The sequence below is a fragment of the Haliotis rufescens genome, unplaced genomic scaffold, assembly GCF_023055435.1.
Source record: "Haliotis rufescens isolate VD_foot unplaced genomic scaffold, xgHalRufe1.0.p SCAF_64, whole genome shotgun sequence".
NCBI classification, from domain to species: domain Eukaryota; kingdom Metazoa; phylum Mollusca; class Gastropoda; order Lepetellida; family Haliotidae; genus Haliotis; species Haliotis rufescens.
Window position 1 is genome coordinate 416,978 of NW_025964355.1, and position 14,201 is coordinate 431,178.

Here is a 14,201-nt window from a genome sequence, read left to right on the forward strand (position 1 = left end):
GTTGATGATTTTATTCTTGTAATCACAACATTAAACCATGTTTGTCTTTTCTCAACAGATTAATCGTCATTGGAAGGTGTATCAAGATGATCGATGGAACCATAGTGTAATATGTGTGTCAGATAGTAACAATCGATTTACTTTGACAACAGTGGAGAAATAAGATTGAAATGATGATAATCAATTTTCACAAAGTTTGAAGAACTTGTATCTCTGAGTGAAGTGGAAATAAATAACAAAATAAGGGTACTGATAGAAATGTACAATTCTTCTGTATGTCCCACTAAAAGGGTTTTTATTTGAGTTACGTTATAACAACACAGAAGCAACCTCCATGGTGGGATGAAGACTTAGAGACTAATAAACAAAGATAATATGCAGCTATAAGAGCTCACCGAGACTTTGGAGTGGATATTAAAAACTTCAGAGTTCTACGAAGATTGTTTGAGACGTTATCAATGTGATGGATACATTACCGTCAAACTGATTTACTGATTATTGAGTTTAGAGGTATAGTGAGTGAGTGAGTATGGTTTTGCGTCGCTTTTAGAAATATTCCAGCAATATCACGGCGGGGGACACCAGAAGTTGGCTTCACACATTGTACCCATGTCGGGAATCGAACCCGGGTCTTCGGCTTGACGAGCGAAGTTGAGAGGTATAAGTTCTGTGCAAAGCATATTAGACTATTTCGAGGCATTCAGACGGAACCCTTGAATGATTGTGATGAAATTCAGTGAAAAGATTACAACAATATTTACATTAAATAACGAGCTTTATTTATTCATGCACAAAATACAGAAATTTCGGGTAACTACACTGTGCTTTATTCAGTCGTGAACAATAGTTTCATTTTAAATCCCCCCAAAATAAGTTAATTAATTGTACACAGAAAAATAAATCCATTTGGCACTTACCTCTAAGACGTCGAAGATATGCCATGATGACACAACCACCTGCTTGGTACAAGGAGGCAGCACGAGAGACAGCACAATGAGTCTTTCTAATAGCACATTAACCTGCAAATTGAAGCAGTGTTAAAGTTAACTGGTCCTTTACACCTGTATGGATTCTGAAAAAAGTGCAGTATCTGAGATTGGTGTTACTTTACCTACACCATAAGGTCTTCGTGTAACCTTTCTCGTTTCTATTGCCAGCATCAGTTTGATCACATTCTTTATTAGCAGAAATGGTACTGCTTCATGTTATTTTCTGAATTTGACAGTCTCCGTTGCTAATGTTTTGTTGTCTTCAATACAAACGTTTTCAGAAGGGCAAAGGTAAAGATAACGAATAAAAAAATGACATAAAATTACCAATGCTTTTTAAAATTAGATTTTGTTGACACATTTTTGGATGGATCCCCGCGTTTGAAAAAGATTAGACAGAAATCAATATTAAGGTCAATTAAGTATTTTTTTATAGTAAAATATGACCATTCCATTGTCTTATAACGTGTAATAAACACAATGTCAAAGGATATAATTCCCAACAGCAAGGACATGTGTACATTCCACTGAGGCGAGCGAGCATTGCCGGGTCATGGATCGATAACTACATTTGCTGACCACGGGCAGCGGGCGCCTCCGATAAAGAAGAGGCACGTTTTGTGTTTTGTGCGATATGATCGAAGAGAAGAAGGAAAGTGCAAAATGTTATTTCAGAATATGTATACTAATATCCTAAATATACACAATAAGACCCGTGAAGATCCGGGGTAGAATAGGAACCCCTAGGTAGCACCCATGCCTGCTGTAAAAAGCGACTCTGCTTGTCGTAAGAGGCGACTAACAGGATCAGGTGGTCGATGCATGTCATTGAATCCCAATTGCGTGGATCGATGCTCATGATATCAATCACTGGATTGTCTTGTCCAGACTCGATTATTTACAGACCGCCGTCATATAACTGAGTGAGTGAGTGAGTGAGTGTGGTTTAACGCCGTTTTTAGCAATATCCCAGCAATGTCACGGCGGGGGACACCAGAAATAGGCTTCACACATTGTACCCATGTCGGGAATCGAACCCGGGTCTTCAGCGTGACGAGCGAACGCTTTAACCACTCTGCTACCCGACCGCCCCCATATAACTGGAACACAAACAAAACAAAATCATGTTATTTCCAGTTAATCGTCTTAACTGTCATGACGTATATTATACCATTCCCAATCTTGAGTGAATTATTGATTGTAATCTAGATCTATTTAGGAATACAACAAATAGAGTATATCATTTATATAATTTAAAAATAGTTACATATTGAAATACATTTGTACTTGAACAGGTAAATATAGAGATCTATTAGCTATGTAATATTATTGAGTAACATAATAACATAGATAGTCTTGTTTCTAAGATTGCCTCCCCACCTCCATATTTGTCACTTCCAAAATACAATAAGTACATTTGTTTGCTCCTTAGATTTAGTAATTATTACCTAATCTATGAGAAAAAATGTCATTAATTTACCATATTTATTCGTATTATCGTATGTGTTAGTGATGGGAACCACCGGTGGGGTAGGATACGTCCACCTTTTGGCGACCACCTGGTATCCTGTCTAGATCTATTTGATAGTTATTCCTAAATTGCGTCAATCACTGGATTGACTGGTCCAGACTCAATTATTTACAGACCGCCATCATATAGCTGGAATATTACAGAGTGCGGCGTTAAACAACAAACAAACAAACAAACACAGTTATTCATAAAGAAATGCTTATGGTGTTTGGGTAGCAATTGCATTTTGGAAACAGGTTTTGTGATCTTCTACTACAGATAACAGATTGGCTGTTTCAAATAGGTATCTGATTGTGATATCTGCTGAATTGCAGTACCTGATGGTGATGTTACTATCATGGTGCCTGTAAGAAGTTGTATTTGTGTATTCATCTGGGCTTGTGTCATCAAATATTGACGATTGTTTTAATCACATTTAAACGACTCTGCTTTTATTGTGGAACAAAAAAACCAAGAGATTTAGGTTACTGACTGAAAACATATAACTTAGAATGAGATACTTTACTATTTGAGTGGAATACACTCGATAGTTGCATGGCATTGCACCCCATCATAACTGTATGGTACGTTTAGAATCATTTATTTCAAATAAAATACTGTATTAATATTTTTCAATCTAGAGAAGGCATATGATACAACGCGGAAACATGGTATTTTAAAAGATTTGCATGAATTTGGATTGAGGGGCAGAACCTCAATTTCCATTTTTAAACAACAGACAATTTCAAGAATGAGTGGGCTCTACCCTGACTGATCATTTCGATCGGGGGGGCACGGGTGGCCCAGTCGTCTAAGGCACCGCGATTCGCTGTGCAGAGTTGCGTCCCCTGGACACGCCAGAAACCTATGATTGTGGGTTCGAATCCCGGTTCACCCCGATTATGTTTCTAGGTTTGTCAGCACCATACCCGTGCTCGTGGGTTTCTCCGAAGTGGTAAACGTCTGAGACCTGCATCACTTCTGGCTTTCCTCCCACATTAAGCTGACAAGCCGTGATATAACTGGAATACTGTTAAAAGCGGCGTAAAACCCAACTCACTCACTCACTCACTCACTCATTTCGATCAGGGCATCCCTCAAGGCAGCATGCTATCAGTCACACTTTTCAGCATAAGAATTAAAAGTCTCATTAAAGTATTAAACAATAGCATTGATGGTTCACTTTTTGTGGACGATTTCAACATTTCAGCTCTGTCTTAACAAAATTCAAAATGGGCCAACGAAAACGGCTTCAAATTTTCTAAATCCAAAACTAACTGTATTCACTTTACTCGTAAATATAAACCACATAAGGATCCATATTTATTTTTAGATGGTACTCCTATCAAGGTAGTAGATGAGGCCATCATAGACTGACCATTCAAATTCATTGAGTAAATTAGAATCTACAACTGACAAGTGTAAGTGCCAGTTGCAAGATAGAGATATCTGCGAGAACCATCATTAAAAATGCTCAAATCGTTATTTTAAAAAAAAAATCCTCAAGTAATTTGCCTTTAGTATTGGTGTCACTACTACCCCAAAGTGGGTTATGGCTATTCAAATCTCCCATGATAACACAGGGCTTAGGGAATTGGTCAAACAGTGCCTGAAGATCAGACTGTCGGAGAGAGTATGATGGTGGTACTTACAAAAAACACAAAGTAAAAACAACATTGAATGTTACACATACTCCAACAGCCTGAATAGCGGTATTGAGAGGAACAGGTCTGTGATTGACACCCTGCCTCACCATAACAGAGGATCCTCCAGTTGCTTAATCACCTGGTAGGGAAAAGCAATGGTAAGAATCGTACTGTTGTATATCAAAATTAACTGTTGGTTTAAGGAAAGTTTCTTGAAACTCAATAGCTGAAGATCATTGAAATTGTCCTCTACAATTCCATTGGATTAAATTGGGAGTACAACTCTTGGTTGCTCATTTGGAGAACGTGCTGTAATGGCAGGGATGGAGTGGCCGCCACATCTACAGGTTCAAAAGAGTTATGAAACTCCAAGAGGGACTGTCAATGTTGATGTTTAAGGGCCTTCTCTAGTAATTTCTTTGCAAATGAGATGTCATTACTATACTTGAATTTTAATTTGTCTGACAAAAGAGAGGCAAGATTTTGAAAAGGACATGTGTTCACCGCTACATTTTGCATATTTGATGGTATCTTTAAACTCAGTGCCATCATGGTTTTTACTGCAGCGGGAACAAACTTGTGTGTTGCAACAGGATTTTGCTCCATGTCTGAACTGTTGACATTTAAAACATCAGAGTGGATTGGGGATGTAATCATATAATATACTCCGATGTTGAAATATCCGGCTTTGATAGAAGAAGGGAGCTTTGTGAGTGATAACGAAAACGGGTAGATGTCGTTTTTTTATGAATGCATCACATCACCATCTTTTCTAGGGAATCTTTTGACAGCAGTAACACCTTGATTTTTAAGTATTGCAGCAATTTCCACTTCTGACATATCTGAAAACCATTTTGTGTAGTCGCGAACAATACCTCTACAAGAATTCTTGTTTTGTGAACTGAGAAAACAATCTCAGTATCAGCGAAATGATGTGCCTGGAGCAGATTTAGAGATTGTTGTCTCCGTGCACATTCCCCAAGCAGCAAACTGGACGGGAGACGAGTAACACTTTTTTACATTTCTTCATATTCCTTCAATAGATTTTGAAACTACAATGGGGCTGATTTTGAGGGGTTCACCATCAACACCTTCTTCAACAACCTTAAAACGTGGCCAAGAATCAGTATTAGGGTACAGAATCCTGATCTGAAGATAATGCAGGATCTCAATCAATATGCCTTCATTAACTTTTGAGCGAGAACCAGACGAGTGTGGGGTAAACGAGTCTAATAGGCATAACTTAGAAGTTGACGAATGGCAAGGTAGACACGATGGATAACAACTTCTTTAATACTGTAAAAAAGCTAGCTTTCTGTGTAGGTCCTTATACCATTTTCAAGCAAGACTGGTAAAAGGCAACTGTATAAGGATCTACCCTGAACATTGCTTTTTACAGTATAAAAGATGTTCTTGTCCATAAAATAGTGTCTACCGAGTGTTGGGATTTTCGACACCCTGCACCGCACAGCCGCCATGGAGTGTTAACAAGGAAGCCAACTACAAACACCAGGGCTACAAAGGTGTTATACTCAAGCAAAAAGGATATAGGTAGCTATTATTGTCAAACAGGGTAACAGTCAGACTGGTTCCGCCCTAGACAGTTATCTGATGACAAATAGAACCCGGAGGTCAGTAATGCCAGATTGGCCCATGAGCCACCGCTTTCTGGTATAGGACTCTAGGCAGTTTTATAATGTAATCTTAATGTGATGTTTTCCAAAATTACTATGTGGAATATAAGGTTATATTCAAAATGGAAGCGGTGTGTTGGGTAAAAGGAACACTGTCCCTGGTTTCAGTGCCCTCAACCACAAGAATCCAGTCCTCCACCAACACAGGGGCGCAACCAACAGCGAACATGCTGTCCAATTTTGTCGCCTCTTACTACATGCAATAGGGTGCTGAGGACAGATTCCACCCCGGGTCCAGACGGGGGGAGAGTGATTAGCTCAATGCATACAGCATACGTCAGCAGAAAGTTCAGTTTGATTCATCGTGAGATATATTCAGTATGCATATTTACAAAATTAGATAAATTAGAATACTTATTACGTTAATGTTCTTATCCTGATAAATTCCCTCTCTTCTATCCAATACCACAGAACCCAAAACGTGTCTATGCCAGTGGACGTTCTCGAACATGGTCTCTGATAAGAGTTTACTCCCCTGATTTCCTCATCTGAGAGCTTCTGAAGATCTTGATACCTCAGAGTTGTTGTATCTGAGCGAGTGAGTGAGTAAGTATGGTTTTACATCGCTTTTAGCAATATTCCAACAATATCGCAGCGGGGGACACCAGAAATGGGCTTCACACAATGTACCCATGTCGGGAATCGAACCCGGGTCTTCGGCGTGACGAGCGAACGCTTTAACCACTTGGCTACCCGACCGCCCCTGTTGTATCTGAATATTAATATAATAAATATTCTAATATATATCCTGATACAAACATATGAAAACATCCCAAACTTGGCAGAAACATCTGATCTGTTTATGGTGTTGATCTGTTGGTAACCTGGAACGAACTTATGTCATGGACTGGACTTAATGCTTCTCAAGTGCCACTCTTCAATCTTCCCGTATCACCTGTCATATCCTTACGCTAACGTGCAAAGATATACTCCATTGTCAAGTGACTTTGAAGTTGTCGGGGTCCCATAGCAAATCACATGAGCCCAACAATCTCTCCGAAGTGTTGTCTATGACACCATGTGCCAACGACAAAATATCTGGTTATCTGCAAGCTCTTTCTGTGTGCAACACCAGTGGTCCAAACTGGTGAATCCATTCCACGTCCCCTTTCACCAAATGCTGCAGAGAGTAATTCGCATATATACTACCTGTCTACCAAAACCATCTGTCCCTCACGTCTACAATGGAACATGAAAAGATAATGCCAGCATTGTAATCTCATGTTGATTTAAAGCCTGAGGTGGATCCAGTCCTGCGTGTCTATATGACTGTGAGATGGTTGTGATGGAATTCTTAAGCCAGCACAGATGTAAAATGTACCACATACAGTTCATCCAAGAGTGCAGCTGTGTCTAATGCAGTCAGTTGACAAAGCCAGTTTTCTGCGCAAGAAACTGCATTGGGATAGGTGGTTAAATGTTGTAAAACTACACCCAAGTTAAATATGGTCGTTCTGATCCTCATTGTGAAAACACAAAAAAGCAACACAGTTGATATCTGGAGTAGTGCAAACCTTCTTTGATCGTCTAGATCTTCTAGCTGCAAGTAGTAGAGCGGCAGCCCAGAGCACTTTGGTCAAACGAACAAGGTACCAATATCCGAACACAGGAACATTTACTGTGTAACCCAACATATTCATATATAGATGTCTGCCGGGGAGCCCCTGCTGCGTGTGGCCCCTGGCCCCCCAAAAGAAGGGGCCATTCAAGGGCTGGATCAAACATTGGAGGTACCACATCAAAGTAAGTGTAAATGAACTGTTACATCTCACAGAGTACAGAATGGGCCACACCAGACAAATCTTCCTCTGCAAAATGCCTGCCAGACACCCCCAAAGAGGGTCCCAAAATTTGGGCTGGGTTAACCATTGGAGGTACCTCATGAAATCAACATAAAATGAACTATTTCACTCTACTAAGAATAAAAACCCCATTGCCAGACAAATCGTCTGCTGCATAAGGCCCGCCAGACACCCCCAAATGTTGACCCTTAATGCACTCAGTGGACACTCTGGTAAAATTTGACCAGAGTATACATTCAAAGTACCAGATGACAGTAAGTTTAGATCAACAGGTACATGTTACTGAGTACAACACGGCCCATACCTGACAAATTGTCCTCTGCATAAGGTCCGCCAGACCCCCCAGAGAGAGTCCCAAAATTTGGGCTGGGTTAAACATTGGAGGTACCACATGAAACCAACATAAAATGAACAATTGCACTCTACTTATTGCACAATACCCATTGCCAGACAAATCATATTCTGCATAAGGCCCGCCAGACACCCACAAAAAGTTGACCCTTCAGGTATACACGGGTAAAATTGGTCTGGAATATATATAGATTGTACCATATTAAGGTACGTTTGAATGAACAGGTTCATATCACAGCTTACAGAATGGGCCACACCAGATAAATCTTCCTCTGCATAAGGCTTAAACATTGGAGGTATCACATGGAACCAACATAAAATGAACTATTACACTCTACTTATTACAAAATACCCATTGCCTGACAAATCCTCTTCTGCATAAGGCCCGCTAGACAGACCCTCACCCCACCCCACACAGTTGACCCTCTGTAATCCCAGTGTGCATAATAAAAAATTGGACATCAGCTCTGAGAGTCAACAGATGGTCAAATTTATGTTTTGTTCTTAAAGATGGAAGGATTTTATTGTGATTAAAATCACGTATTTATAAAATCAGATCTCTGAATACTAGTATTGATATCATAGATTAGGCCTATCGTTGAAATGTAATAAAAAAAAGGCATGAATCTGATTCTTGTGAATATATATCTGATCAGCTATGAAGTCCTCAAAGCCTGCTATTGCCTGATAGCTTGGCTATGGATTCCTACAAACCCAAACATGCTTAGGTAGTCCTCAAAGCCTGCTATAAGAATGGTAAATGACAGTCCCTAATACCATTTGGAAATATTTTGATGATAATTGTGTTTAAAAACCTATGATCTCCGTTTATTTAGCAAGTTTTATCATCTAAAAAGCTGAATTCCGGCCAAATATTTCCATATTTATGGTCGGTCCCGAAAAGTTTATCGTATCGAGAAACCTAACAAAATCGTGGCACAGACCTGTGTGAAAATATCAAGTTTGTCAGGTCACGGAAAGAGATGAACAGGGTTTGGTGACACGAAAAGATGAATGTTCTATTCTTGATGTATTTTCGTCCTGATCTTCACAACTTTTCTCGGAGTGTCACGGTTGGATACAAAAATATTTTTCTGTTCAAAAGAGAAGGGCCGTTACTGATATTCACCTCGTCAAAACTATCGCACCACCAAATGTGAAATGTAATTACCCATCATGTTTTATGATTTTGTTCTTGTTGTTAAATGTAAATGTATGTTCATAATGTGACATGGTTTTGATTTCAATACTCAAATATCTGTTATGAAACCTCCACTATATATCTAAATGTTCACAAGGCCTTACGTCTCAGATTTGTCATCTATCTGTTTGAATAAACGTCTTACACTAGACAGAGAGTCATGATATTGGCGCATGAGCTGTGCCACGGTTAAATGTGTTTAGACTTCTATCCCAGGATGACCTAGTGTACATATGTGTGTGTATATATATATATATATATATATATATATATATATATCTTTTTTTGAATACCCTCAATAAAGAAGGGAAAGCCATACACAATAAATTTAACTTCTTTTTTTCTGAGGTGTGTGACGAGCACGTCACTTCTCTCGAGAAATCGACATCAAGCTTCCCGGGAAAACTTTTCTTACCCCCCCCGGTAAAATGCCAAGAAAGGTTGCATTAACCTGATCCATTCAGGGTGTTTTCCACAACACAAAATTCTAAACAAGCAATTGTTGATCTGTCACGATTGACTGAATTTTGTATAAATTCCCATATAATTGTTACCATAGAGCTGTGTTTTCAAGCAAATGTGAATTCTTTTGTTAAAAGAAAAGCCGTTTCCAAACCACACCTAGCCTTTTCTTTTCTGCCAACCTCTGAATGCAAATATGAAATCTTAATAATAGTGCTACTGACGTTATAATCACAATATAACTTGAAGCATTTATCAAATCATAAAACACTGAACTGAATAAACATGATCATACATGAAGGTCGTGAGAAACCTTCCTTTGACATACTCTGGTTTGTCTTGGCATTGTAATTATCTTAATGGCGTGATTTCCCACTTGAACTAGAATTAACATGATCATACTTGCAGGTCATGAGAACCTGTTTCTTGGGCCCCCCTTGTTTGTATTGCAATTGTTATAATCTGAAGGCGCGACCCCCCAGTGTGGTACCTCCAATGTTTAACCCAGCCCACATTTTGGGACCCTCTCGGGGGGGGGGGGGGGGGGGGGGGGATGGTCTGGCGGTCCTTATGCAGAGGACAATTTGTCAGGTATGGGCCGTCTTGTACTCAATAACATGTACCTGTTGATCTAAACTTACTTTCATCTGGTACTTTGAATGTATACGCTGGTCAAATTTTACCAGAGTGTCCACTGAGTGCATTAAGGGTCAACATTTGGGGGTGTCTGGCGGGCCTTATGCAGCAGACGATTTGTCTGGCAATGGGGTTTTTATTCTTAGTAGAGTGAAATAGTTCATTTAATGTTGATTTCATGTGGTACCTCCAATGTTTAACCCAGCCCAAATTTTGGGACCCTCTTTGGGGGTGTCTGGCAGGCCTTTTGCAGAGGAAGATTTGTCTGGTGTGGCCCATTCTGTACTCTGTGAGATGTAACAGTTCATTTACACTTACTTTCATGTGGTACCTCAAATGTTTGATCCAGCCCTTGAATGGCCCCTTCTTTGGGGGGGGGGGGGGGGCAGGGTCCATACGCAGAAGGGGCTCCCCGGCAGACATCCATATATGAATATGTTGGGTTACACAGTAAATGTTCCTGTGTTCGGATATTGGTACCTTGTTCGTTTTACCAAAGTGCTCTGGGCTGCCGGTCTATAGATATGATGTACCAATGGTATACACTAAACTGTAACCTCCATAAGATTCATTACCTTTGACAGAAGGCTGGAGACTAATCAAAATTAGAGTTATAACACACTCCCGTAGAATTACGCCGTGCCTTCACTACCGACTGTGCCCCCTTCAAGAATAACCAACTGCTCATCAATACCCTCTGTAGATGAGCCACACATGCAGTGCCTCCCTCGCTGTTGGATGTGCCTGCTTCATGTTTGGACTGATGAGTAGTCTGTACCAAAATTGCGTGACGAAAAGCAGATCGCCAACTTGCGTCTCCTCAGCCATAGCTTCTACAAAACTCTGGCAACAGTGCTTAAAGTGGGAATGGATAATCATGTTCAGGCCTTCCAATGAGGCTGCTAGGTCAACCTGATCGTACGTTAATGGGTTTGAGATTGGTGATACGAATACTAACACGCTGTGCCAACTCTAATGAATAGGTGAATAAAGAATGAACTAAATTTACTTTGGGTAAGTATCGTACACGAGTGTGGGCTTCAAGACGGTAAGCCATGTGCGCTAGACGGGAGGTAACGCTGGCTATCGCTATAATAGTGTTTGCCGCTAATCTCACACATGTATACTTTCAGGTGCAAAAATGTTTCTTAAATTGACAGAGGTCAGACGGTTCAGTGAAGGGTCCTTAATAAACTCAGTTGTACGTCTTCATGTTGGTTGGTTGGTTTGTTGTATAACACCACACTCAGAAATATTCCAGCTTTATGACGGTATATGCCGGTCTGTAAATAATCGAGTCTGGACCAGACATCATGAGCATCGAGCCAGGCAATTAGGATCGATGTCCGTACATCCACCAAGTCAGCGAGGCTGACCACGCGATCCCGTTAGTCACCTTTTACGACAACCATAGGCGACTTCTAGGGCAAGCATGGGTTGCTGAAAACCTATTCTACCCCCGATCTTCACATGTCAAGTCTTCATGTTCTTAAAGTCCTGATAGTTAATGTGCCGACTCGTCTGCTTTTATGATGCCTAAAACAAAGACTGGCTTGAGCTGACCTGCTTGATATTTCATATAGCCTGTTTTTGAAAAAGAATATGACTGTTGTTGCTGAGTGCTATATGAAGGGAGGGCACCTCAGCACCTCTGAGAAGATAAGAGTGAGGGCCATAAAGCGGCATCATCAGAGGGTACCCATAATGCATCTGATCCATCTAGCTGTCCCACGTCATCTCTAGACGCACTGGCAGATGAGAAAACTGTTGTACAGGGCCATTTGCTTGAGTGAGTTGGGTGTAACTCCGCTTTTAACAATATTCCAGTTATATCACGGCGTGTCAGCTTAATGTGGGAGCATTGTGGAGAAGTCTCGTCTATTAGTAGACTTGCCAGTAGCAACAAAGTAACTGCAAAAGGTGAAACAGCACTCTAAAGCAACAAAGTAATGTTTTCAGACTGTAAGTACATTAAATGTTAAGATATTAGGAGCTTTGAGGAAATGGCAGTGAAAAGCGTGTTTCTGCAAATTCTTGCAAACTCTTCCTGTAACTTTATGTTACACTGTCCCTTGTGTTATCAAATTTCAATTTGTGATATGAATCAATTAAGTGTGATATCTATTTGATGTCAATCATTAAATGTGGTTTTTTTTGTTTTATACAGTTGCTTATTTTGCGTCATAAATGTAAAAAGAAAAAACAGCATTCCGAGTCCTGATCAGTCACTGATTTGGTGCAGAACAATTCTTCTTTGACACCCTTTTGAAGGAGGCCAAGCGCAAAACTAAAGCCAAACTTTTGAGGCAGAGAAAAGTTCTTTTGGCTTCGGAGCAAAGCACCCCAAGTTTACTTTCAAGTCCCTTTTCTGCTGGGCCCTTTGATTTCGACTCCATTTCAGAACACACTATCCCAAAATATCAAACTTTCTGTAAAAGAGCATTGGCATTGGACAGGGAGGTTCCTACCATGTTTGACAAAAGTGTTGCAGAGAAGGTCCTAGACATGACTTCCCAGAAAATTTGTAAGTTCCATGTTCATCATTCCAAAGAGGGATGATGGCTACAGACCAGTTATCAATCTGAAACCACTGAATGTATACATACCTTATCAGCACTTCAAGATGGTAGGTATTCACCTCCTGAAGGACCTGATAAAACGAAACGACTTTATGTGCAAGTTGGACCTTTACAGCGCCAACTGCTGCAGATCTCAAGAGCTTAGTACGCTTCAGAGTGAGGATCTCTCTCTTCCAGTTCGTAAGCCTTCTGTTCGGACTGGCCCTAGCTCCTTGAGCTTTCACCAAGCTGCTGCAGCCAGTCGCCTTCTCCTTAGACGGGTGGGGATAAGGTTGGTAATCTACCTGGACGGGATTCTATGCTTGGTGGAATTGACAGATTTGTTAATTCGTCACAGAGATTCCATTCTGTACTTGCTGATGAACCTGGGCTTTGTCATAAACTGGATAAAATCAGTGCGACGCCCAACACAGCAAACTCTCAGCTTGAGTTTACCAGAAGACAAAGTGACAAACATTATCTCAACATGCTACAGCCGTCTCAGGAAAGATCTGGTGTCTATTCGCCAACTCGCCAGCCTCCATGAGAGCGATAATCCTTCCTCAGCTTCACTGCAGGTAACTGCAGATGCATGTGACTCGGTAGACTGGTAGACTTCCGCGGTTATGGAACGAGGACGAGAAGAACTGCAATGGTGGTCAAACAATCTTGCAATGTTATGACACTAATCAAGCCTGAATGAATTTATGAAAGAGCACTGTGACTATGTCCAGGTTGTGTACACTGACGGTGACTATACAAATCTGAATGACTTTTGTGGTTTACTGCAGAAACATAATTGACTTTAGATATTCTTCTTCCATAAATTTCTTCTGAGATTTGACGAATTTGTTTATTTAGAAAATGGCATTGAAGCGTCTGTTCTGAAAGTTCTTGCAAACACCACTGGTTACTTTATGCTAGTTCCTCTTCTTGCTTGATCAAATTTCAATTTGTGATATGTACCAATGAAATATCATATAATCAATAAATATGATCTTGTTCCAAAAACATTATTTGTTTTGCTTCATAAGCATGAAGAATATAATACTGATCAGCCATAACATAGGTGCTGAACAAAAATAAAATATACTAATGCCCTGAATGTTTTCCTACTATAAATACAGCTCACTAAACAAAAGTTGTAGTTCCACGTTAGTAGACAAATGACATTGATATTTTTTCTGGACTTATTTTACGGTTTTTCTATGGATGCCATTAGTCTTATGCACCAATTTGGGACAATTGTATTTTGTTTCATACTCCCATGAAACTACACTGTCCAGATATAACAAGTACCGATACCGTTCCAAACTTATCTTTTAATCTCACCAGGGCCAAATGCCAAAGCA

At 40.1% G+C, this 14,201-nt stretch overlaps 1 protein-coding gene across 2 annotated transcripts in view; it reads right to left on the reverse strand.

The window, feature by feature from the left end:
* Nucleotides 1-14,201, reverse strand: part of LOC124119223 (protein mono-ADP-ribosyltransferase PARP14-like) — a 183,508-nt gene that overhangs the window by 143,855 nt on the left and 25,452 nt on the right. Inside the window, exon 2 of one of the 2 annotated variants that reach the window (XM_048387073.1) lies at nt 918-1,019. The exons of the other annotated variant lie outside the window; for it this stretch is intronic. Coding sequence (XP_048243030.1) covers nt 918-942 — 25 coding nt within the window. The 5' untranslated portion in view covers nt 943-1,019. The remainder of the gene's footprint in view (nt 1-917; nt 1,020-14,201) is intronic. 2 annotated transcript variants of the gene reach the window in all.